The 25,448-nt window shown below is 37.3% G+C and overlaps 2 protein-coding genes, 1 long non-coding RNA gene and 3 other non-coding genes across 16 annotated transcripts in view; 1 reads left to right on the top strand and 5 right to left on the bottom strand.

Annotated features, from left to right (window-relative positions):
- Positions 1 to 815: 815 nt before the first annotated feature.
- On the bottom strand, positions 816 to 4,025 carry LOC143357104 (uncharacterized). 3 transcript variants are annotated; one of them, XR_013082763.1, is made up of 3 exons: positions 1,668 to 3,892; positions 1,272 to 1,496; positions 816 to 1,127 (listed from the first exon to the last, which is right to left on the bottom strand). It is a non-coding gene; the product is annotated as an uncharacterized LOC143357104 (long non-coding RNA). The 3 variants fall into 3 exon arrangements; XR_013082762.1 differs by lacking the exon at positions 816 to 1,127 and adding an exon at positions 3,937 to 4,025 and having other exon boundaries at positions 1,235 to 1,496; positions 1,668 to 3,818; XR_013082764.1 differs by lacking the exon at positions 816 to 1,127 and adding an exon at positions 3,937 to 4,023 and having other exon boundaries at positions 1,235 to 1,496; positions 1,668 to 3,861.
- Positions 4,026 to 4,032: 7 nt separating this feature from the next.
- Fry (microtubule binding protein furry) overlaps positions 4,033 to 25,448 on the top strand; it is a 33,825-nt gene continuing 12,409 nt past the window's right edge. For 5 of the 9 annotated variants that reach the window (XM_076793328.1, XM_076793325.1, XM_076793329.1 and 2 more), the window contains exons 1-24: positions 4,033 to 4,149; positions 4,660 to 4,744; positions 4,886 to 4,927; positions 5,249 to 5,425; positions 5,491 to 5,675; positions 5,733 to 5,932; positions 5,997 to 6,206; positions 6,293 to 6,500; positions 6,589 to 6,726; positions 6,824 to 7,058; positions 7,133 to 7,536; positions 8,210 to 8,921; positions 9,275 to 9,445; positions 9,732 to 9,921; positions 10,002 to 10,178; positions 11,042 to 11,188; positions 11,504 to 11,674; positions 11,821 to 11,970; positions 12,045 to 12,214; positions 12,286 to 12,557; positions 12,639 to 12,793; positions 13,150 to 13,313; positions 20,836 to 21,045; positions 23,659 to 23,795. In XM_076793328.1, coding sequence (XP_076649443.1) covers positions 4,735 to 4,744; positions 4,886 to 4,927; positions 5,249 to 5,425; positions 5,491 to 5,675; positions 5,733 to 5,932; positions 5,997 to 6,206; positions 6,293 to 6,500; positions 6,589 to 6,726; positions 6,824 to 7,058; positions 7,133 to 7,536; positions 8,210 to 8,921; positions 9,275 to 9,445; positions 9,732 to 9,921; positions 10,002 to 10,178; positions 11,042 to 11,188; positions 11,504 to 11,674; positions 11,821 to 11,970; positions 12,045 to 12,214; positions 12,286 to 12,557; positions 12,639 to 12,793; positions 13,150 to 13,313; positions 20,836 to 21,045; positions 23,659 to 23,795 — 4,635 coding nt within the window. In that variant the 5' untranslated portion in view covers positions 4,033 to 4,149; positions 4,660 to 4,734. Of the gene's footprint in view, positions 4,150 to 4,374; positions 4,519 to 4,659; positions 4,745 to 4,885; positions 4,928 to 5,248; positions 5,426 to 5,490; positions 5,676 to 5,732; positions 5,933 to 5,996; positions 6,207 to 6,292; positions 6,501 to 6,588; positions 6,727 to 6,823; positions 7,059 to 7,132; positions 7,537 to 8,209; positions 8,922 to 9,274; positions 9,446 to 9,731; positions 9,922 to 10,001; positions 10,179 to 11,041; positions 11,189 to 11,503; positions 11,675 to 11,820; positions 11,971 to 12,044; positions 12,215 to 12,285; positions 12,558 to 12,638; positions 12,794 to 13,149; positions 13,314 to 20,835; positions 21,046 to 23,658; positions 23,796 to 25,448 lie in introns of those variants that run through there. The other 4 variants (XM_076793333.1, XM_076793330.1, XM_076793327.1 and 1 more) reach the window with 3 other exon arrangements.
- Positions 13,320 to 19,127, bottom strand: LOC143357101 (C-C chemokine receptor type 1-like). Its single transcript, XM_076793337.1, has 3 exons — positions 17,068 to 19,127; positions 13,592 to 13,796; positions 13,320 to 13,510 (listed from the first exon to the last, which is right to left on the bottom strand). The coding sequence occupies exons 1-3, from the start codon at positions 17,995 to 17,997 to the stop codon at positions 13,407 to 13,409; spliced, it is 1,239 nt and encodes a 412-aa protein (XP_076649452.1). The 5' UTR covers positions 17,998 to 19,127; the 3' UTR covers positions 13,320 to 13,406.
- Positions 24,160 to 24,232, bottom strand: Trnaa-agc (transfer RNA alanine (anticodon AGC)). The gene has a single exon. It is a non-coding gene; the product is annotated as a tRNA-Ala (tRNA).
- Positions 24,911 to 24,983, bottom strand: Trnaa-agc (transfer RNA alanine (anticodon AGC)). Its single transcript has one exon. It is a non-coding gene; the product is annotated as a tRNA-Ala (tRNA).
- Positions 25,061 to 25,133, bottom strand: Trnaa-agc (transfer RNA alanine (anticodon AGC)). The gene has a single exon. It is a non-coding gene; the product is annotated as a tRNA-Ala (tRNA).

Below are 25,448 nucleotides of genomic sequence, written 5' to 3'. Positions count from 1 at the left end.
ATTGAAATTGTCGCTAGTGTCTAAGGTATTCGAAATATGAAGGAAATTGGCGGGAATTCATCGCAACCGCTAAAATGAATTGTTCCGTTTGTTTTTGTGCTTCTTGTCACGTGACGATGCACATTCATATTTTGCACTAGGTCTAACGAGTCCCAATACTAACACAATTTTGGAACAGGCAAAACCAGGGACAATGGCTATTACATTGTGATAATGGCATCTACATACAAGAATAGGTTTAAATATATATATATATATATACAGAGAAGGGTTATCACAATATTTGCAATTAGAGGAGACAAGCGAAGGGGGAAATCAGAGCCTTATGGCTAAAGCAAAATGCATGAATATGGAAGATGGAAGAGGATGTGTAGGATAGATAGAGATGTAGAACATACGAAAGAAATGTTGTGAAGGGGTGGAGAGAATAAATATAGGCGTTGAAAAAGTATTGCAAAATATAAAGGAGTTGCAGAAGCAATAGATTGGGTTAGAAAAATTGAAAAAATGAGTAGAAAAACCACAGAATAAGGAAATAGTAGAGTTAAAGTGGTTAGAATGTTAGTACTAGTATAGGATAAGTAGTAGAAGGAAGTATTGTTAGGTATAAGTTGAATTTTAAAAACTAAGTCGTATTTCTTGATCGCGAGGTCGAAATTGAATAAATGTATGTGCTAATACAATTTCTAAGATAATGGCAAAAACGAATTTGTGAACCTACGAATAATGTGATATTTGAAATTTAGTCTTTAGCTTACATCCAGTTTTGTTTAAGAAATATTACGTTTAATCAATTCGATACATTTCACCGGGTATTGTCCTACAAGAATATTGGCCATATTTGAAATACCCGCGTCGGACATCCATCTTTGTTCATCTTCATTTACCATCAAAGTACTGCTCTTATTTAGTTATCATGCGATTTTGTGCAAAATAATGATTTTCAGGTTTACTATTCTTACGAATTATTATTCGTATCGACTATCTGTGTCATTAAGACCTAAAAGCATCATCTTAAAATTGAAATTATTTATACATCAAGGTATTATCACAATATATGTATTTCCTGCAGTACTTCATGTAACAATCATTTTGGTACAATGTTTAATGTCAAGGAGAGCTTTCTTCTGAAACAAAGAGATTTAAGCATTATGTCAAAGATGGGAGACGTGACCGAGACTCGTCCTTCTTAATATATGTATATCTGATTTGAGGTGAACATTCCTATATATATATATATATACGGAGTATTCCTCCTAAATCGATCGTACTGTCTCTCGAGTATCCTTGCACCTATAGCCGCCAGCATTGACCATAATCCATGGCCACGCGTAATGCATAAATTAGATTATTAATTTCGCTCGCCTTTATCGCTATTGTTCTCCACGTTGCATTTAATCATCAATTGGAATGGTACATAGAATGCGGCATATAGAACTGTACGACATTTTCACGTGTCGCGCAGCGATCGTCTTTGGGGTGGTTTCGAGTTTGCGCTGTCAAAGATACAAGAACGAGATACAAGGTCAATCTCTCGTGAAGAAGGAGGTCAACGGGGCGCGACTTGCGTAACCCTGGCGTTTGGCCAGTATGTTAGGGAACACAACGCCAGAGTTCAATGGAGTAACTTCAAGTAAGGAGTATTTATACATCTTGAAGATACGTACATACGTAGTGGACCTTGTAGAGAATAGACTAACTCTAAATGTGTCCCTTGTCTACGTCGGGTATCTCTCTCGTGGCGCGTGCAACCATTTGTCACGAGAATCAATGAAATGTAATGCACTCGGCATACAACAATGCTATTCTTTATTATTATTTCATTATACCTCCATTGTTTCTAACCTGTTTACAAACGTTTCTGTAGGTACTTAGAGGTGGATATAATAACAATTTTATTATCGCGATACAAAACTTCCGCAAAATTTCGATGACGTTTACAAACCAGTTCTATAATTTATACATTCAACGAAGACGGTTCCACTATGCTTTGTGATCATACATCCTGTTTCCAATGGGTGAATAAGTAGAAGTTGAGAAGAAAGTAGCGTGGAAAGCACTGAACGCGAGTGCTGCTAATGATAATTATGATTCATATCAGTCTGGTGTAGAGTATATGGTGTCAGTTACTTGAGTGTTGGACTCTGAAATACAACCATAGTACAATCTCTAGACGTTCTCAGAAGATATTGTTATCTACTTATATTTCTATATTAAAATGTTGGTCTAAAATCGTTGACCCCACTGTATCATTACAATACTTGATTTGCTTTTTATCCATTCATTTAGACGTATAGATTGCACCAGGAAATTCCCTGATTATCTTGGAGAAGTTTATATCTATCTTCTGATAATGCTTACGCGAATATAATCGAAACCTTTTAGTTAGCAAACATAATATCTCCCCGTTTCTCGTATGTTGCCAACACAAATAATGTGTGAGAACATTTACGACGTAAACGTAAATATCTTCTCTAACAATTTAATTATGTATGAAAAAGATTCAATTTTTGGCTTTAAACCGGTATTATGTAACGATGAGAAAGCTATAGTACTGTAATAGGGATATAGAAATTCGGGCATAAACTGCGACATCTACCGAGGCCAATGAAATGAAACGATCGAACGAATTCGTGAATTTCCTCGTTGCAACAGGAAAATTATAAATCTGATATATTTATATGTGTCATCGTATTGAATGTATTGTAATACCACAACGCATGATCAGTAACTTTAACGTAGTTACACTGGACTTACAACGCGAGACTCAAGTGTGTGGATTGGATTAAATAACGACCTTGATGACGTAGGAGGCTGTCTGCACTAAGCAGTAACCTAAAGTCATAATGGTCAATGCACCTGAAAGCAGATCGAAGCGGTTTCATAGCTGGTGCAAATTCATGGTGGTATCTGGTGGCGTTAGATAAGCACAAAATTGGTGGTTAGGGAAGCAAAGAGATATATAGTTGCTCAATCAGAAATATAAATTTACAGACATGATTACACAGCGAATTTTATGCATTTATGGCAAAAATGGGTAGCTGTAATTCGAAAGAGTACATCTTATCAAGAATTTAAGAATCTATTGATGTATTATTTTCAGCTTTTTGAAGTAAAGACATTTTTGCTTGGTAACAGTTCCTTGCAATTGATGTAGACAATTTTCATTCTGTATAAAAGTCCACTGGTAACGATAATTAAAGATTAATTCCGAAATCAATATATTTGTTGCACATTAATCTAGCGGAAACTACCACTTCAGGTAAACGGAAAGTTACACACTTTCGCCCTTGTTATCGATGAACAGTTGCATTATATAAAGATATACATAAATGTGACGTTTGACATTTCAGTTGCTCAAGACAATGACTACAGAAAATTGAATTTTTACGCCTGTACTGTTTAAATAAAGCAGCAAAGATTATAACCGAATATTGTTAACAGAAAATATCGACGGAAGTGCTTCTTTTTGCAAGTCACTTTTGACGTGAAAAGCGCATGTTTGGTCACTCTGGTATTTAGAGTCTAGAGTCTATATCATTACATACATAATTCTTCTACAAGGAAACGAAACGTATGCTTGTACGAGTCAAGTTGATCAGCATAACTCCCAATAGACTAAGGTGCTTCATTGTCAGGGTCGCTTCAGATATTAGAAACTACTATAACGCCTCATTCTATGGTTTCTGTCGATAGTATCCACAGTTGGTATAGTAGCATAGATTCAATGTCAATTATTACGGAAATAGATTCAATGGAAAATGGGTATAAATCGACATCTATATTTCGTGAATTCCTCAAAATACGTACTTTTAAGTCTGTAATGATATTTGGCAGGAACGTTAGGAACACATGCTTGTACTTAAAATGTGCATAAAATATATTATGTAATTACAGATATTTTAAAGCATAGAGACATTTACACATTCAACTTACAATGGAAAGGTACAAAGGAATTTAACTTCGGTTTTCTGAAGATTTTTTAATGCGTTAATGGAAACCTAACACCCTCTAGTGGTGCCATGTAAAGCAGATTAAATGAAGGAACGTGTGGAATACGAAACAACTACGAAGTATACATACGAATCAAGCCGGACATTTATGAAACGTCAGACGTATAACTAAATTACTATTTTGTTGCATTTTACGGTAAATGACGTGTTTGTTACTATGAATTTTCCAATGCCCAACGCTTATCTACGAATAATGATAACATAACGTGGTAGTGACATTTTTAAATGAAATTATAGCTTCACAGTGATATCACTTTGCGTCTCAGGTTATGACTTTCCACAATCTATCAATTTGGTTACGGTTTAATTAAATAATGCTCATTGTTCGTTTGTAATCTAACACTATTTCGTGCGAATTAAAACGTAAAGCCCAACGGGCTTGAAAAACACTTGTGACAATACGCAAAAAGCATAGTGTGGTTGTGTTATCTCCCAATAATAACAATTAAAAAACATTGTTAATAAACACCGATGATCATCGGACATTTCAATAACTGATGTCGAAGTAATGTCGAATTCATAAATCAACGGGCATTCTCTACATACATGCTCTTATATTTATTTTATTAGCATCTATTCTGTCTTTATAAAAATGTTAATTGTTAAAGTAAGTAGCTTATGTAACATTTTCTTTCTATTGTTTTAGGATAAAAATGCTCTTTATATACAACATGACATTATTATGTATTAATGCTGTCTAAAGAAAGGGCATATCACCAAAATGACAGAGGGTAAATAAATATTATTTAGATTATATTGTTAGTTTTAAGGCTTCAGGCATCGTTCAGCTTTAGTTTACACATTAACATATATATCTGTGAATATGTATTTATTAAAATTAAAGTAATATGAATTAAATGATCATATTGCAGGTGGAGAGACCCAACCAACTCCTGGAAATGAGGCACAACCTGGTATGCTTTAGTTTCCTCTTATTAATTTATATAAATTACTGTTCTTTTCAAATTTATGTATATTCAAAGTCAGGTATCAAGCTTAATATAATTAAGTTAGTGTTCATTGTAGGCATCTGTTACGTTACAGAATGGGGCTTCATCTGTTAGTCTCTACCATCATGCAGAATCATTAGTGTTAGAAGTCAGAATATTCCTTTACTGGTAGTTTTTGCACACATTCACAAAAGACACTTGCGTTTGAAAGATACAGTTTTTTATTTTTATTTAGTGATATTATTACCAAAAGTTCCCGACACATAAACTTTGTATTTTTGCCAGAAGCCTCCGAACCCAGAGCCATACAAGGCGAAGGATTGCATGAAACAATAGCCGAATCATCTTCTCAAAGCGTACCTGAATCATGTACAGATCTACTTACTGTTCATGGAACAACACAAGGAGAAAGTAGTGATGCTGTTAGCATACATACAGCCAGCACTTCGGTTTCTGGCAATGGTAAACATGATTCTCATAATGGTGTTTAAAAACATGGATATACTCTAAAGCTTACTATATTTTAGAATCAAGTTCCAGTAGAGTGAGTGCAATAACTGTAGTGTTACCTTGGGGTGCTCAGAAGGAAACAGTGAAGCCGCTACAAATGGCAGATATGGATCTAAGACCTGGAGAATTTGTAATGCGTACTTTATTCGCAGAATTCACATCACAGGCGGAGAAAAAGATGGAAGCAGTCATGACGGAACATGTAAGCGACATATTTGCATTCGATATTTGTTCGTTTCTAACAGTAAATATCCCGCAGGAAAAGCCACTTTCAAAAGTGTTACAAAGAGGAGAAGATCCACAATTTGATCAGCTGTTATCTGCATTTGGTTCGGTTGCTGAACACTGTTTGCCTTCTATACTGATAGCGCTATTCAATTGGTATGAACGTCAATTAGTTGATCAGGGTAGTGACCAGAAAAAACCTGCTCCTGGGAAAGAAGATCAAAAAGGAAAGAGGTAGATGAATATTTTTTGGCAAACCCAAGGTATTGCAAATTTCTAAAATAATATTCTGTTTCAGCATCATGTATACAATTGTATCAGGAAGCGTAGAAACAGTTGAAAGAAGCGAAGCTGATTTACTTCAAGAACGAAGAGATCTTGCTGTTGAATTTATATTTTGTTTAATGTTAATAGAAGTACTACGTCAATTACCATTTCACCCTGGTCATGAAGATTTAGTAACATATATAGAAAATATAGCTTTTAAACATTTTAAATACAGAGAAGGGTAAGTGACGATAATCTTTTTGTAGAAGGTTTTCCTGAAATAGAAGATTATTGTTCCAAGTACTCTTTACTTATTTTATATTACAGTATTCAGAATGAACCAAATGCAGCAAATATTCATATTATTGCTGACCTTTATGCAGAAGTAATAGGAGTTCTTGCACAGTCTAGATTCCTTTCAGTAAGAAAACGATTCATGATTGAATTGAAAGAACTGCGTGCTAAAGAGCCCGGACCTCATACAACTCAGAGTATTATTTCATTATTAATGGGAATGAAATTCTTCAGAGTAAAGGTAACCGATTAATAGATGTTACATCATTTATATGATAATTTAAAAACTTTTACGTATAATTTTTAATATATGATACATATATTTACAGATGGTACCAATAGAAGAATTTGAGGCTTCATTTCAGTTTATGCAGGAGTGTGCGCAATACTTTTTAGAAGTGAAAGACAAGGACGTTAAACATGCTTTAGCTGGACTTTTCGTTGAAATTCTTGTTCCTGTAGCTGCTGTAAGTTTCCTAATATTATAGTATAATACTATACATGTATATATTAACGCGCTCAAATCAATTGAATTTTCATTGACATTTACTTCTTGTTTTTCAGGCTGTGAAAAACGAAGTTAATGTACCTTGCCTAAAAAATTTTGTAGAAATGTTATATTCTACGACATTAGATATGTGTACCAAATCGAAACACAGACTGGCACTGTTTCCACTCGTAACTTGCTTGTTGTGCGTGAGTCAGAAAACATTCTTCTTGCAAAACTGGCATTACTTCTTAGCAATGTGCCTCTCACACCTAAAGAATCGGGATCCTAAAACGTGTCGTGTCGCATTGGGTATGATTTTTATTTTTTTTTAGAGGATTCACATATTTTGAAACATTTTAAATATCGTTTTTATCTATTTTTAGAGGCATTATACCGTTTACTATGGGTGTACATGATACGCATCAAATGTGAAAGTAATTCAGCTACACAGAGTAGATTGCAAAGCATCGTGAATTCTTTATTTCCTAAAGGATCGAAGGCAGTGGTGCCGCGTGACACTCCACTGAACATTTTTGTGAAAATCATTCAGTTTATTGCACAGGAAAGACTAGACTTTGCGATGCGAGAGATAGTTTTCGATTTGCTATCGGTTGGTCGTCCAGTAAAAATAATTTTAACCCCTGAACGCATGAGCATTGGACTTCGTGCGTTTTTGGTTGTTGCTGATAGTTTGCAGCAAAAGGAAGGAGAACCTCCTATGCCACGTACAATGGGTGTATTACCAAGTGGCAATACTATACGCGTTAAAAAGACATTTCTCAATAAAGTAAGTACAGTAAATATTTTTAATGATAGACAGAGAGTTGGGCATCATTCGATTAACGGATGAAATTTTATTCATTCATTTGTTATTCGACCACAGTTCCTCAATCATTATTTGTTATTCGTTCGTATTCTTTGTCACTCCTTCATTCGTTACATTGTTTTCTGTTGATTAGCGACACTGATCGGGACCAAGCTGCCGACCAAAGACGTAAAGCAACTGTTTCTCGAGTGTACAGTTTTCTTTCGATATAGGACAATGGCTTGGGACGGCTTTCGACGTATTGTAGATGAGGATACCTATCTGGCTTGACATTGTTCTTGAGTGGGCTGAGAGTTTATGAGTTCCATATATCTTTCATTGGAAAAGGATAGAATATGACCAGTCTTATACCGAAAGAAAACTGTATTCTGCTCGCCTTTGATCTAACTGGCAATAGAGAATTGGGACATTTTGTTCTTCTAGTGAATTCAATCGTTATTCACGAGTGACGAATAATTTTGTATAGGAATAAGAAGATAACGAGTAAACCGATTTATAATAACAACAACGACGATAATAATAACAATAAATGGTTTTATTCGTTATTCGAAATAATTTTTGCCCAACTCTGTTTATAGGTACATTATCAGGATAAAATTAATTTTAATCTGAAATATAATTTTATGAACAATAGATGTTGACCGAAGATACTGCAAGAAGTATAGGAATGTCTTCGTACTTTCCACATGTTCGACGAGTATTTGTTGATATATTACGTGCTTTAGATGTTCATTATGGCAGACCTCTTATGATGACAAGTACTCAAAACATGAACAAGGAGCCAGACGAAATGATCACCGGAGAACGAAAGCCTAGGATAGATCTTTTCCGAACATGTGTCGCAGCAGTTCCACGTTTAATACCCGACGGAATGACTGGCGCTGAATTAGTCGACTTATTATCTCGGCTAACAGTTCACATGGACGAAGAGCTTCGCGGGCTCGCATATCAAAGTTTACAGACGTTGGTCCTAGATTTCCCTGACTGGAGACAGGATGTTGTTCTTGGATTCACTCAGTTTCTCGCGAGAGATGTACAAGACACCTTTCCACAACTCGTTGATAACGGTTTGAGAATGCTTCTGCAACTTCTTACAAGCTGGAAGAACGCATTGACCAGTCCAAGCATAAGATCTAAGGAGCAGGCGGCTGAAAGTACGAGAACAATCGCACGTACAGATGGTAGCATTAAGAAAAGTGAATCAGGACAAAAGATAGAACCTGTTTCAAGCGTGTTTCACTTAGTGGAAGGTTTCGCATTAGTTATGCTGTGTAATTGTCGACTTTATCCTCGCAGAATAGCGGTTCACATACTGCGCGAGGTCAAGTACTTGTTGAACACTTTAGGTGGGTTTACTTTGCAAAGGGTCATACTATGTCAAATTGGTTATTATACTGCGGATTTTTATGCAAAATCAAAATTGCCTGTACTAATTCCAAGACACAGAAGCTACATAGACGTCTACTTTTTTCTGAATAATTGTAATCAGATGAAAATGATAAAACAGCATTTTTAAATTCTTTAAATGGTTCCTCTATTTTGCATTTGGTCGTCTTATTTTTAACAGAAATGCATAAAATTCGCAGTCTATTTATTAATATTCCTTATTTCCTGACATCGACTTTGGCGTAGTACTCTGAGAAAAAAACGTTAGTGTCATAAGATGAAATATTGAATAAATTACTCGTTTTTGTTTTAGGAGGTTTGGAAGATGATCAAGCTGTAATTGATGTAATAGATGCTTGTTGTCCAGTGGTTTTGGAGAAATGTTATCATATGTTACCGCCTGCAGAAAAGGCAGCAGCTACTTCCACGTCTAATGTGGATCTTCAGTGGATAGCTGAAAGAAGCAGTTGTGTGTGGACAGCCGGTAATTCGTATACTTTCTCAGTAGAGGTGTGCGAGAATCCGAAAATGTCGGGTACCTGATGATCTGGACAGGTTGGGAAGGCATTAAGGGAAGTTCTTGATAATTTCGGAATTCTCAAATACTATATCGGGATTCCCGAGAATTTTCTATGATTTTAAATACCAACATGAAAGTTGATTTTTTAAAATTTTTATTCATTGTCAACGCATTGTGACATTCTCGCACACCTCTAGTTCTCGTACATTTCAAAAGTGCGCAGACTTTACTAATAGAGAAAATTCCGCAGGACTTCACGATGACACCAGTACGAAGAGTTCTTCCTCTTTGAATCTGAACGGAGCAGACCCGTGGGGAAGTTGTCTATTCGCATTCTTAGAGAAGGATAGAGTGCTGACATTGTGTCCTTCTGCCGTCGCGCACTCATGGCCTATTGTGTTTACCCGTATAAACTCCCTGTTCTCAGTAATTGATCCTACGTAAGACTAAAATAGAACTTTGCAAGGACAGAGAAACATTGAACTCGTCAGAGAACTAAAATGACCTTTATTCTTTTTAGACCTGTGAATGACAATAGAGCGTCTCTCTTGCGAAGTTCAACGGCAGTCCGAAAGCCGATCAATGAGAGGGACATGTACATGCACGTTTGGAAAAATTATTTGACCTTCGGATACAGGGTTGTGCCACCAGTTCCAAGTCCAGTTGTACGGTGTGCTAGTCCAGATCTGAGTCTCAGGTAGGTTGACACTCGGACACTGTTTCAGGAACACTTAGCACCAGGTCATTTCATTATTATTTATTCTTTCCGAAGACATTGAAATCATTTAATCCGTACGTAAGGGATAAGTATACTGTTCAGTGGTGTATTAGTTCTGTAGCTCTAAGATTAAAATAATTCTACTTGCACACATTGAAGATAGTCTTAAATCTTTAATTATGAAGTTTACAGTTTTATCATTAGAGCTTTACATGTACTCATAAGAAATGGATTAACAGGTGGAATTACTATCATTTGGTATTAATTGGTGTGAGGTCCGTGTCTGCTTATGTCCATGGTACTACGGAAATATCGTATATCGGTTCCAATGTTCGTTTATCTTGAACAGTCTTAACGAAAAACGTCGATATAGCGATCTCTGGACAATGAAATATGTTTCATTTCGTGAAACGTTCTCATGACATGCATTTATTGCTGTGACTCGCACGTCCCGCATTTGTACCTCTAATGTCCGATATAAGAATGTGTAATCTCATATATAATACTCTCTCTCTTTCTCGCTCTCTCTCTCTCTTGTTCGTTCTGCACATGGTGTCTGGGAAATTCTGTTGTTGTAATCGCGATACAAGGTGTCGTATGGCAAGATGGGGAGCACCAATTTGTACCAAGTCGCGCTTTGCACTATCGGGAGCGGAACTCGGAATTGTCGCACACTTTTTTCAATGCACATATTTCGCTTCATTTTCTGTAACATTCTTCTCCGCATGCTACTTGGTCACTGTCTCGCACACGTACATCCGGAACTTAGAGTAGTAGTTTCTGAGCAGTAAATAATGTCTGATACAAGGAGCATTGGTGGTACACTGTATTGCATACTCTAGTGGTCAGCATACGGTGGAGTTTGGTGTGTTGTGCATGAGTAAGGAGTTGAGTCAGAGCCTGGAGAATCTCGGCGGGGCGCAGACCCTGCCGGGTCGGTTCTCCGTTCCGTCCATTTCCGGCATCTACACCAGGCATAAGCGGACCAGGTGAGCCTAATTAACCATTGCGAACGACCATGCTTCGAAGTCACCCGGGATTTAAACGGTCGTTGGTAACTTGCACTACTTTCCGTACCGAGATTTTCATTTATTTCTGTATACTTTAGCTCTGATTAAGCTCCTGTCTAACCACGATCTGTACATGTATTTTTATTTGCTCTCCTTTGGCTAGCGTTACGACCGTTCCCGACTGCTTTATTCGGAAATTAAATTTCTCGACCGCGCACGATTTGTGTCTCTGTAACCATGTGTTCATTCATTACTGGATCGTGATAACTTGACAAGACACTTCTTTCCTCGCAGCTCTTCGCCGGATAGCCTTTCCGCTGAGAGAGGCGACAACAAATCGCCGGGTACAAACGCGAGTCCCGCAGCCCTCTACAAGTTAACAGTACCCCTTTTGAGATCCGAAGTGGTCGATGTCAGAGATGCTGCTGTTCAAGCGATTGGCAAGGTCAACGCTGATGCTTTGAAGTAAGTCAATTAGAGATCGTGGTTTTCACGTGTACACGTGTATTTCATTTACACGTACGCCAATACATGTCGTTTTAAGTACACATGTATTTAAATACATGTGAATTCGGCGTGGCATTTTATCAATGACCATTATGATTTTTCAGGGATTTAATGGAAGAGCTAGTTCTTTACATTCGTGAAGCAGTTGATCGGAAACAAGAAAATATGAGACGTCGTAGACGAAGAGATGCATTAAGATTACAGTTGGTGAGGGTTCTAGAACTGATCGCTGAGTATGGAACTTTTGGTATCTGGTTAGTCTTTAATTTAGGGATCCTGAACCTGTAGCTTTAGCATGGAAGTAATCCGTTTGGTATGCTTCCCTCAGTCCAGCAGTATTAGGTCGCGAGACACAATCGCTTCATCCAACATTCGTCGAGTACATCGATGGTGCGCGTTTGTATTTGGAAAACGAGGCGGATAAAGAGGCACCTGCTGTACGTGACATCAAGTTACACTTCTGCAATTTTATTAGAAAAATGATCAAGAGTTTTACATGTAAGTAAGTGTGTACTCGCAAACAGATTTTGTAAGGGTAGTGTCGTTTAATATGACTCCTTCTATTTTAGTGGAAACATGTCAGTCATTGCTGAAGAGAGACTTGAGGCGGAATTTGTTCACGCTTTTCGCCAGTTGGGCTGGCCCTTATGGTCGCTCGATTACCAGTCCATTCTGGTTACAAGAGGAAGAGAAATCTTGTACGGAGTTACAGCTTTCAGCATTGCAGGCCATGAGTGGATTATTATGTTGCGGACCTTGTTTCAATCCTCAACTATTTTCAGAAGAGGGGGCAATATTGTATCAGTGGTTGGATTTACTGTTAGCTAGCAAGGATGAGAAAGTAATCACATAATATACACATTTGATGCAAAACTTATTTTAGGGAACGTGATATTAAATATCTGTAATAACATTTTTTTAGATTTATGCCCTCGCTCGAGAAACAGTAGTACTATTGTTAGAATGTAATCCTGATATTGGAGCCCTTCTGGATTGGGTCGTCGACAGATGCTATACTGGAGCACCGCAAGTAGCCGATGGCTGCTTCCTAGCTCTGGCAACAATTTTTAGCGCAAGGTTAGCGATGTCATAAATATATTATTATTAGAGGTGTGCAAGAGCCCGAAAATGTCTGGTACCCGGGCCGGGACGAGTTGGGTTCTCAAAAATTTTGAGATTCTCGAATATATCAGGAGTTCTGAGAAAAGACCCGTCATTTCAAAAAGACCAGCGCGAAATTTTCGGGTTCTTGCACAGCTCTCATTATTATATTCTACAACTCACTTTTTAAAATATTTAAATACCTTAGAATGTTCCTTCAAATAATAAATAATTTATCTTGAAATATTGTAAGAGAATACAAAAGATTTTACTGTCACTTTCATACATAAATATAATACAAGTAATTTTTAATATATCTTTTCGTTTTGCAGGGAGTACCCTTGCGATCATTACACAAGCATCATCAACGTGACACTGATGAGCACGGGTTGCCCTCGTGCCCCTGTCCACGACGCGGCTCTTCAGCTTCTTCAGTTATTGGACCAGCGGTTTTTCGGAAACGTGGGTCCTCTTCCGACTACAGAATCGGAGACTGGTAAGACTGCGAAGTAGAATTGATCACTGAAGAAAGATCACCTTTGATCTAGTATTCACCTCGCATCAATCTTGCATAAACTTCTACCACGCTTTACTGCGACATAACGTTCAGTTCGTGGAACTCTTCCCATGGTTCTGCATTTACGGTAGCACCTCGACGTATCGATGCGTTGCTTGGTCGCCCGGTCTTTGACGCTGAAAACAAATATGATCATTTAAACATTGCGCAACGTAGGCTGCAAACGAAACGTTTGTTAACTTGCCGGTTTCACGTACTTTGCGTTCCATGGCTAAACGTCCGCGTCATAGTCGCATTTCTTTTACCAAATCTCTTCAGGACCATACATCGTAGAGCTCGTCGAAAATTTTGGCCGGTGGCACAGTAGAGAATAAAGTTTATTCCGAAATTGGTATTAAACAGTAAATTGCAAATCTGCTGTGCCAGCTCCACTGAACGGGGTGCGCTCATCGCCTCCTGAAACTAGTTTTATATTCAAAGTGGAGACAAACTCGAGAACATAATTTAGAGTTTGGAAACTTCATCTACCATGTTTCGTACACTCAATAATTTCAAATACATGGTACGTCACATAATACAGAGTATGCTAATAACTCAGAGAACAACAAGGTATAGGTAGAATTAACACATGAATAGTGATTATAGTTTGATTAAAAACCGCAAGTCTAGTAATTAGTCATGTATTGAGTAATCATCAACTATCAAGAGCCTCTAACAATCTAATCATATGTATGTAAGGCAAGGCACTTGCTATTTTGTTTCTATATATTCATTTACAAACTGTTCATACTTCACTCATTCTTTTCGCGATGTATTAGGAACTATATGTCCACAACAAGAAATTTTTCAAATGAAATTGATACTAACAAGGGAAGAACCCGAGGTGTCGACCGAAGCAGTCGTCTTCGACTTGAATGTATTTTTACACGATGGTAGTATACATGTTTCTAATGATACATGTAAAATATTGAATAATTTAAGATGCAAGAAGTTTATGGTAAGTCTAAAATTTTGCCATGTAATTTTTTAATATAATTATAACTGACGATATTCAATTGTAAGTGAAACTACAAAAAAAGTTTTTCAATTATGAACACCCGGGATTTGGTCCGATGATCTCCAGCTTACTAGTCTTGCTATCAACTAACTTTGCTAATACTACTTTTTAAACAGAACTCTGCTATTTCGTACTTGTACTGCGTACCGAAAGTACGTAACTTTTATCTGTTTATATCTTTCTACGCCTAATATTTTACATTTATCATTAGAAACATGTATATACTATCACCGCGTAAAAGTACATTGAAATCGAAGATGATTACCTCGGATTCTTCCCCTGTAAGTGCCAATATCGTTATCCATTAATTGTAAAAACTTGTGTAAACATTGATAAACATGTGACTTCTCAATCGTGCAATGACGATAGATAATATGTACTAATCTTAGCTCTATATATCGTTATCAATCCTCACAAGTGAAATCAAAGCAACAAAGTAGTTAAACAGACTATTTCGACTATGATGATTGAATCAGTAAGCAACGCGTGTTTGTACAAAAATATCCGTATATAAATATAACTTTTTATACACTAATTTATAGAGATTGAGACACTTTAAACAGGCCACCTGAATAACTCGGCTGTAGTTGGCAATAGAAGTAAATGCATCGGACTTGCTTGGTGTCGAGGGACACATAATGTGATGGCAATAGTTCCTTCGGAGATGAAGGTATAGAGGAGATGCAAAGGTCAGTTTCGTTCCCTTCGAATGGAACGGTACATTTTTTTCTGCTTACATTTTAATAGAACATATAATGATCTATCTTCAAAAGTGATTCAAGGTCACCGAAGGTCATCCACGATGGAAAATAATTCGCTACAAGAAACCAATCGGACAGTTCCGCTGTTTCTGGTTACTATGTGGCTCTTGTAATCGCTTATACTGATCGTAGAATGTAAACAAACGCTCAACCGCGTTATATGCTTCCTATTTACTGTATCCACGTGTACTATTATTAGTTTGCGGTATGCTACTGATCGGAATGTGTAACGAACTTTCAAAATACGTTACACAAAAGTAGAGAGTGTTCATTGGTTTTCATTTATAATGAATTTTTGGAAATAATGAAAATACATTAGCCGTTTATATGCTGAAGGATTTCCTGATTGTGTCTGATACTAGTAATCAATTTTCCAAACGTAATAACAACTTTTAAGAAAATCGAAAGCATAGATATAGAAAAGAGTGTCCATGATTCAAGAAAGCAATCAATAATGATGCTTTAGAGCATTCGTTGATGCTCAAAGTTATCGTCTTGAATGCTTGCATTAACAGCACGCATAAGTGGATGCTCAAAGTCTTCTGTCGGTTTTTTTAAGTAATCTTGAAATATTTTCTATCATAATCGAATGACCCTTGCACATAAGTCATTGTTCTATTAAAAGGTAACTAAAAAGCATATTAATCCATTTATGAAACGAAGTTGATCTTCATATTTCTTCTACATTGCTGCTTACAAAAGAACCACTGCCACTTGATTACGACCTTGACATCGAACACATTTGATCTCGTGTTTTCCCATCACTAGCTCCAGTTCAGTTTGTCAGATTGGGTGTTTCAAGTGTTTTAGAAAATAGGCACTGCAATGAACTAGAAACGTGCTGCTTACTCTATTAAAGGTTCAACCAGGTTTCATGTAAAATAAAAATATCATTGAATTTTCTTCAGGACTTTTAGGTACTAACTTTCGTTTTGAATGGCGCTTTTGTTTTATAACGCTGTGGAGTATTTACAAGCTTCGTTTCACACGCGCATTTAGCACTACCCCTGGCAAAAGGTACTTTATCATATAAATCTATTATTACTATTCTCATATTTGACATGGAAAATATTTCTATCAACGATTAAAGCAAGTACAGTGGCAAAACTCGTTATATTAAATAAAATATTAATATGAAAATCAGTATGTTTCTTTTTTTAAGCGGCACAGAATAAGGAAATTTTATACAAGCATGCAGAAACGTTGAAGAATTTTTTTGGCAATTTCTATCGTCTTTCAACTCTATTGTTCAAAGTACTACGAAGTGTTGTAACACTTTATCATGGTATCAGAAATATTTCCGTCATTTTATTAATATTTTTTTAAATACCGTTAACAATTTTGTTCAATATACAATGACCGACAACTACGTTTGTACTCAAGAATGAGGTTTATTCAATTTTACTTGCTCTTTAACCTTTTGCATAATGGCGGCTCTGAGGCGCGTCTCAAAATTACAATAGCATAATACAAACAATTTTTCCTGCATTTTAACCTTCTGCATAATGGCGACTCTGAGGCGCTGCTAAAAATTACCATAACATAACAGAAACAACTTTTACATTACCAATTTGTACTTAACGAATTGCTAAAAATTCTAAGGAATACCTCCTGAACTGAGAACAGCTTCGAGAAATGATAGAAAAATTCTTAATTGGACGAATTTCGCTAGCAAACAGTTGTACTTCGACCGGCTGTAACTGCATATAGATATCAAATCAATAGAATTCAATTAATCTCACCTGTGTTTGTACAAAGTACAAACACTAATGGAAGCCACTGTACATGCAATACTGTTTACGTTCACGGTTTTCCTACTTGCTACCAGTGACAGGGCTATCATTTCGCATAAATCAATCGGAGCGTTAAATTACTATCTCTATCTCGCGTAGGGTATAGCTACAGAGACACGTACATATAGAAACGCATGAATCCTGAGGACGTACGCGGGCAGGTTAAAGCACAGGAAGACGGTAGAGACGACCAGTAGCATTTTGGTGATCTTGGTCTGCGCCAGATTTCCCCGTAGATTCGAATAGGGTGGTTGCCTCCCTATCCCTATACGCGGCTCGTTGGTCAGCGATTTTCTAATTTTAATATGCCTATAGATAGCTCGGGCGATCAGCACGTTCAGGATGATGATCACGGTGAACGGTATCGCGAACGTCAGTATGGTGTCGATGGTATTGTATACGGTCGCCCAGGACTCCAGTCCTTTGGCTAAGTGACCGCACTCGGTCACGTTCCCGGTTTCATTGTACTGAACGCTGGTCGCGGAGAACCATAACACCGGACTGCACAGGACCATCGCCAGTCCTGTTAGTATAGCGACGGTCACCTTGGCCCTGGCCACGGTGCACATCGATTGCCGGTACATGGGGTATTGCACGGCGATGAACCGCTCGATGGTGAATACCACGACCAGCCATACGCTCATGAAACTGCAGAGCGTGGTCAGATAGATGAAAAACTGGCAGAACCCCGGCCGATTGAACAGGCCCACCTCGAGCATACTCAGCCAAACTACGAACACTGATACGAGAAAACCGGTATCGCTAATGGCCAACGCGCCCAGGTAAACGCTGGACGAGTACTGGCACAATTTCGTCCCGAAAAACACGATCACCGACAAACAGTTCCCCAAGGAGCCGAAGTAGACCAGGATCGGCGTGTAATAGAACTGGAGACCGCGTGATATGCTCTCGATCAGCTCGAAGTCCGACGCGTCCCTTTGCCCCTGGACCATTTTCGTTCGATGGCCACGCGAACAAGATCCCGCCGATCGGCCGGCCGAGTGTTTTCCGATGACGCGCGCCGTTCGAAAATGTTTGGTGTTTTCGTTCATCAACTGACATCCCGCAAATAGAAACACATCTCCGGGGGCTTTGTATCTTCCAAGCGAAACATAGTTCCTCGCGCGGTACCTCCCTATCCTCGGAACAGATCACCGCAGCCGGCAAACGAACGACACCCCCGTGGCGTGTGTTACCTCTTACGACAAAATGGCAATCGGAACGTTACAAAAGAACCAACAAAATCGCGCGAATCCGTTCCTGTCGCAGACTCGCCTTTTTTTTTGGTCAAATTATCTCGTCAGAATGGTACAATGCTTTTGTAAATTCAGACTCGTTTAGGTGTTTTCATCTAAGAGGGAATATCGAGTCGTCTGTGCTCTCAATTTAAGACGAGCCGTTTAAGTTCGTCCACGCTCCGATTGCCATTTTCAGGTTTCTTCAGCGTGTTTTTAGGGATTATTTGTTTGTTTAATTTTGGAATTATTGAATTTGTTTATTGCGTTCGGCATGCTACTTTCGAAATATAGTCGCAGGGATCATAGATTGAAAGATCATTTTGAACTGCTGCCAAAATCTCTTGACGTCTTCAGGAATCGGTGAGGTCTGTGCTCTAGTAATCCTCGAGGTCCGTTTTGGTCCGCGAAAAATTCTAGCCCCTCTTTCGAAGATTCTTCCTCGGAGGTTGATAAGAGTTTTCGCACTATTTTCTTTCTGGGCACTTGCGAACATAAAATTCGTTTTAATATTTAACCGTTTGTTTTAACTGTTCTTTTGAAACTACACACTTTCACACTTGTTGATGCGCGGTCGTAAGATTGATCTACACCACTTATAATTCGAAAATCAATGTTAGACAAATAACACGAAATTTCAATGTTTCTTTCTTTCAGTTTATGTTAACTTCTCTTTATGTTAAGTTGCGTAAAAATATTTAATCAGTTGTTCAAACTTTTGTGAACTGTTCTTTGTTTGTGGGTTTTCTCGTTACTCAATTAAAGGAGTTATTTATTAATAAAAGGACAGGTTCAGATAACGACGAGGAAGTTGACTAGCGTATACCAGGATGCCGCCTCGACTATTTCTGCATGGTGCATCGGGAACCGCTCTTGATAAAGTACGATGCAACGAGCTTCTGCGCATCGAGGCAATATACGAATTCCCGCTGTTCGCGGCTATCTTCAGAAAAAGAAATTCATTTTCGCACAACACTCGTTCGCGATATAATGCACGAGTGTACATTTTCGAATTAAATTAAACTACACAGTTGCTATTTTTATTCGATTAGAATATCTCTGAATTATTTCCTGAAATCATATTTTATCTCTCTTTTCTTCAATCATGCTTCCACGTGCTTGATATTTTCTGCTATCAACAGTGAACGGAATAATTCGAATAATTTAAACGAGAACTATTTTTACTGTTCAGGAACATCGGATAAATATTTGCTCATTTTCTCTCGAACGGGTAAAATTTGACATTTTTCAGTGGTTGTAATTTGATATATTTGTCCAAAATATGAGATCACGAATTAAAATATAAAACGAAAATGGGTGGAAGCTACGGGAGAATCTTTGGAAGAGTAAGAGGGTTAAACTTTTATTACGAAATAAACGTTGACTATTTTAATTAACCAACTAAGAGGGTAAACTGCGTCGTTTGAACTTTAATTGCGTTAACTTATATTTGCTGTGAATGAAGTGAAGGCAAACCGGAAAGTTATTGCCTGTACACGGTTACATTACGAACTTATGCTAAGATCTTTCCTCTACGACGCTTCAAGGCGAATGCTGCATAAAGTTATCCCTTGGCATTCTTCGCAAACTGACGTTTATCAAAATGAAATCCTCGTACGCGAGTAAGAGATTTAAAGCCGTGTGTTTCTGCAGCATCGCAAAGGACCTAACATTAAATTGGCCTTCACAGTAACTATACAGGGTGTTCCAGTAACAGTAGTACAGTGATGGATCATTTCTCGTGAAAAAATAAATCGAAAATCGAACACAAGGATACTGCATTACACTCGACATTTTTGTATATATTTTATTATTAATCCTTTGCGCTCAAGCGGTGACTTTGAGGTGCCACTAAAATTTATTATATCGTTGTTTCAAACAATTTTCATATTAGTATTGGGTTAGAACGATTGTTCGTACCGTTTTGAAATGAAGATTCAAAGATAAAATTCATTTATTCAATAACATATTTTCCATTCTTTTCTAATTACTTTTTACCATTTTCAGTAACTTATCGTGTTATTGAATAAACCTATGAATAAATATCTTAACTTTATCTTTGAATTTGAATTTTTCCGAACTTTCGTTCGAACCCAATAGATCTGTTTATAAATTTTATATTGGAAATTTGAAACACGGATAATTGCACTCAATTTAACTTTTGTTCGGAAAACGTTCTAGGTCGGATGAAATTTCTGGGTATAATGAAGTTGTCAAAGTTATAATAGCTTCGAGCACCGAGGATTAATTACCGCAAACAAAGACAGATTGGAAAGTTATCGGTTTACTAGTTTCCATAATTCAGGTTCGCGGTGAGGATCTCAAACGGAATGTGTCAGCTATGAATAAATGTCATTAGACCTAGGTCAGACCTAGGTCAAATATTAGATTCTTTCTTTTAGGTCAAAAGAGAATATTTGGGCTTCGATGCAACTTACTAAATTACAGAAATTTTCAAGAGATGTTTTTAAAAGAAAACGAAAAATTTGATACTTTTGACCCGTGTACTGGAGCATTAGTTTTATTTCTTTTTATCTAGGTGGCTACTCGGATGTGTTTTCCCAAGTTTCAACGATACTCGCAGAAGCAGCGTTTATCGGTTTCCGAGTGATATCAGGCGGCGTCAGTCCAATACAATTTGATTCCCTGTTCCAGGCCAGGACGATCTCGTTGCCGGCTCATCAACGACGGCCACTTCCGCGCCAGGACAACAGAGTAATCCCATCGGCGGGTTATCATCGAATGGCACAATTAGGGGCGGCACCCTGGACGTGCTCCTGTCCACCACTTATTGTCGTAATCAGATGTATCTCTCGCGTCAGCTCGCCCAATTACATCCGGAACTTACGATGCCCATGTTCAGCGGTGAGTTCTTTGCCTCGTCTACTAACCCACGTTCTCTCATTTGTTAACTCGACGACAACAGTGGCCTGGAATCGTAAAAACCCGGATTAGATTCAAAGGGTATAGCCGAATGGTTAAAAGTGTCCCCAAACCGAATTGATTTTTGGTCACAGTATTCGATAGAGCTCCCAAGGAAAACCCTCTGTAACATGTTTCAAGTCAGTACCCCTAAGGGTAGTTATAGGTAAAATTACGAAATAAATCATGAACATTCTACCTAATAGTAGGCACGACTGTGATTTTTTCAGAATTTTTAGTTGCAAAATTGATTTTTAAAAAAGCAATTTATTGTATTATTACACGTAACATTTGCTTATAATAAATTGTTAACTTTTGAATTTTGATGGCATGTTTATACGACATTATTTGCTTAGTAGCTTAAATTAGTTTCGATAGTATGAACATTCCTTGTAAGGGTAGTTTCTCATCCTAACAAAAAATAATTCTAGAATCGTAATTTTCGACCCCAAAAAAATCCCGAAATTGTCCTGTTTATAAGTAAAGATGTATCATTAAGAGATTTATGAATTTACTTCGGGTTTCAAAGAATTCTAGCCCACTGCGCGACGATAGTGCTTGAATTTATTAGAACCTTCTCGATGAGCTCATTTAGCAGTCTATAGGAGAAATCGAGGCAAGTCGATACATTTTTCAGCTTTTCATTTCTGCAATTTTTGTTTGAGTTAATTACGTTAAAAAGGAATGCTAAAATATTCTTTGAACTTTCTTCTTTACATATTGCAAAACGCTTTGTGTCATAAATGCATAAAATCTACAGTCTAATGATAATGCAAATATTTATGCAAATTCACAGGCTTAAACACACTAGTCTATAAAAAGAAGATTGGATTAAAAACTTCATATGCTGGGCGTATTATTATAATAATAAAAACACAAAATGCTTGTATTTTTCATTAAGCGACCGAGTCAATTGGATTGCATCTGCAATTATTATTAAGGTACGAGGCTGTTCACCCATGGAGAATTGTTTATAACAACGGGAATGCCGTAAAGACAGTAGAAGGAAAATACAAAAGATCAGATTCTTGCTTTGATGTGGATAATAAATATGTCATGTCTCGCATCTTGGTCTCCTTGAGGAAAAAGTTTATTTATTTGTGAGTGGAAATGAAACACGCCTAATTTATTATGCCGATAACAAGAACATGACGAGTCCATTATTGTTGAAGTCCATTAAAATAGTTGTTATTCCGAGATTTAACGGTTAAGAAAGGATAGAAATGTGTAAATATCACATATCGTATATATCACATATTCTATCATCATGATAGTATCATGTATAACAGCAAGATCATATTTATGGAAAAATTATGTTTACAACAAAATTTCTTTTACTATCATACTATCTAAAAGCAAAATAGACAAAAATAACAATACGCGAATAAACGAATAACAAAGCGAGTATTTTAACTAGCCATTTTGTCGCCATCTTGATGGGGAAGTATTAAGAAGTGTTTCCAGAATTTGCATAAATATTGCGAATATCGAGTCTTCTCAAAATTACGTAACAAATTGTTTTATATCTAAAATCTAGAATTCGCCAATTAGAAACTCCTACTTGAAAAATTGCACAATCTTTTGTAAATACGTTAATTAATCATTATTTAGTCATAATTTTCATTTACTATTCGTTGAAGTACATAACGAATTATACAAATGAAAGCTGTCCAAGTGATTTACAATTTTCGAAACACAATTCACATCGTTCTTTAAGTTTCTTACTTACAAGCACATTAGACAGTTCGAACCTTTTGCTAGCCCAGTCAGCTAGAAATAATTCATCCATTTATAACTGAACCTAATGCCAGTTACTCTGGTTCACTTTGTGTGTTTGCATAGTAAATATGTTTTGTCATACAGAGCTCAAACAGTTGTCTCGATAAATGATTGTAAATGGTGTTGTCCAACATTATTTAAACAGCAATATGTACACACTTTCAGAAGCAGCATGTTCGATGCCATCGAATGATAATATTTAAACTCCACGTAAAAGATATTTGCCATTTCGCTCATGCATTGTTATGTATGCATAGTTCCCGCTAAAAACGTACTTCCACTTTACCATTTAAAAAAAATTTTTTTTTAATTAAAATAAAAATAAAGAAAAAATAATATAAAAATAATACACGTCTAACACTAGGTTTACGGAGCACTAAAGTGACTATGTCACATTGCTTTATAAAAATAATAAAAACGTATTTATTTTCAGCCATTGAAATATGTGCTCATAGAAATAAATCTACTGAACTCTTCACGAATGCACTCGTGCACTCTTAATAATTAAATAAAAAAAATTAAAATAACTATATTAACAAATTTAGAATCCGCTATGTTGACACGGGTCCCGTAAGTCTAGTGTTAAGTATTAAGATCACAAGTGTAACAAGAGGTTCGAAACTATGCGTGTGCACGCGGAAATGAGTTGAAAGGCTGACTGACCTAAATACCATGCTGCAGCCGCATGGAAATACAACTAATAATTCACTAAGAAAACCGTCAACAAATGCGCGAATCCCTCGCGCGCTATATACATCGGTTATGCATCGCTTTCAGAAATTACGCACAGGTTTCAAACGGCTAGAAGAGAAGTACGACAGCTGTTACTCCAATATTTGTTACCCTGGCTGCACAATATGGAACTGGTCGACCCTAATGTACCGCCGCCATCTAATCCATTGAGTTATTATCAGGTAATGCATTCAACAAGCTACAATAAATTTCAAACGAGAACCAATTAACAAATTGACTCCTGATATAACCTCCACGAACGGTCATTTGTTAACATTCTACGGCATAATTAGAACGATGTTTCGAAGGGCGTTGTAGGTTTATTTATGTGTGACGTGTGTCGAATAAGCAGAATTGCTTCAAGTGTTGATAATTGTCAAAACAAAAAAATATTTTGAGGCACCGGACGTCGATGTCGGTACCTCACGTATGCTAAGCGAGTGTTCTACCATCTGAGCTACGTCCTCCTCGATCTGGTTCGATGCAGATGCCATTATTGTTGCTCGGTATGATCCACATTTGGTGAAAGGATCAAAAAAAGATTTTTGGAGGCGCCGGGCATCGATCCCGGTACCTCTCGCATGCTAAGCGAGCGCTCTACCATCTGAGCTACGCCCCCTGTGGTTTATTATCCTTTAAATGCCATTTTGTGCTTTCCTTGTGTGCTACTTTTGGTAAAAGAGCCGGGATTTTAGGTCCTGACCAAATCAAATTGATCAAATTTCAAAATCACATTTGATTTTACCTATTCTTGCGAATCTTCCATTTTCTGTTCTCATCCCTTATTTGATTACAGTCAGGTACCATTTTGAGATTTGTTCGCGTCTCGATTCGATTTCGTTCGAGTACCAATTCTAAATCAGTGACATTTAATTTGTATTTTCTTTATGAGCTACTTTTGGTAAAAAAGTCAAGACGAATTCTTAGGACTTGATCATCAAGCTTCGTCTATCCTACGACCCGATTCAATTGATGGACATTTTCAGTTCCCGTGTAGGTACGTTCACGTATATTTATGATTTTAAACTTTATATGAATTATTCTTGTATTCCCTAATAAAATTCGATGTATTCGAACATATCACTCGATAGAAATGAATTTCTGAACTTAACCAGGCATTAATCTCACTGATATGTGACCGCCATGGCACACATGAAATTAAACAAACGTGTAAAGTGGGTCGTAGACGATTGATGTTAAATTTCGATCGCATTTGATCCTGTATCTGAGTTCGTATTTGAGATTGACGAGATTCGAATTTAGTTCAGTTTTTGGCAAAAAGATCAAAAAAGGATTTTGGAGGCGCCGGGCATCGATCCCGGTACCTCTCGCATGCTAAGCGAGCGCTCTACCATCTGAGCTACGCCCCCTTCGATCTGGTTTAATGCAGGTGACATTATTGGCATTCTGTGTGATCTACTTTTGGTGAAAGGATCAAAAAGATTTTTGGAGGCGCCGGGCATCGATCCCGGTACCTCTCGCATGCTAAGCGAGCGCTCTACCATCTGAGCTACGCCCCCTTCGATTTGTTTAAATGTTGCTTTGGGATTTCAATTTTCGTTGCTCCTTACATTTGGCAACGGGATCAAACGAAATCTTCAAATGCTCCTACATATATCTGCCTCACAGTCCTGTATTTGTACGCGTATCATTTTGAACCGTATTCTTTTGTAGTTCACTCTAAATCTGAAGGGATTTTTTCCCTTTCTCATTTCACTCATTTTCCCCTTTTTAAAGTCTGATTTTTAAAATCGCAGGACTGATGCTCGTAAAAGTTTCATTCGAGTATGCTAAATGGTTAAACTTTAACTTAGGGGATCACAAATTTTGGACTA

The sequence above is a fragment of the Halictus rubicundus genome, chromosome 9 (genome assembly GCF_050948215.1).
Source record: "Halictus rubicundus isolate RS-2024b chromosome 9, iyHalRubi1_principal, whole genome shotgun sequence".
Taxonomy (NCBI): Eukaryota; Metazoa; Arthropoda; class Insecta; order Hymenoptera; family Halictidae; genus Halictus; species Halictus rubicundus.
The sequence above is the reverse complement of the archived record's forward strand: the minus strand, read 5'-3'. Positions and strand labels throughout refer to the sequence as shown.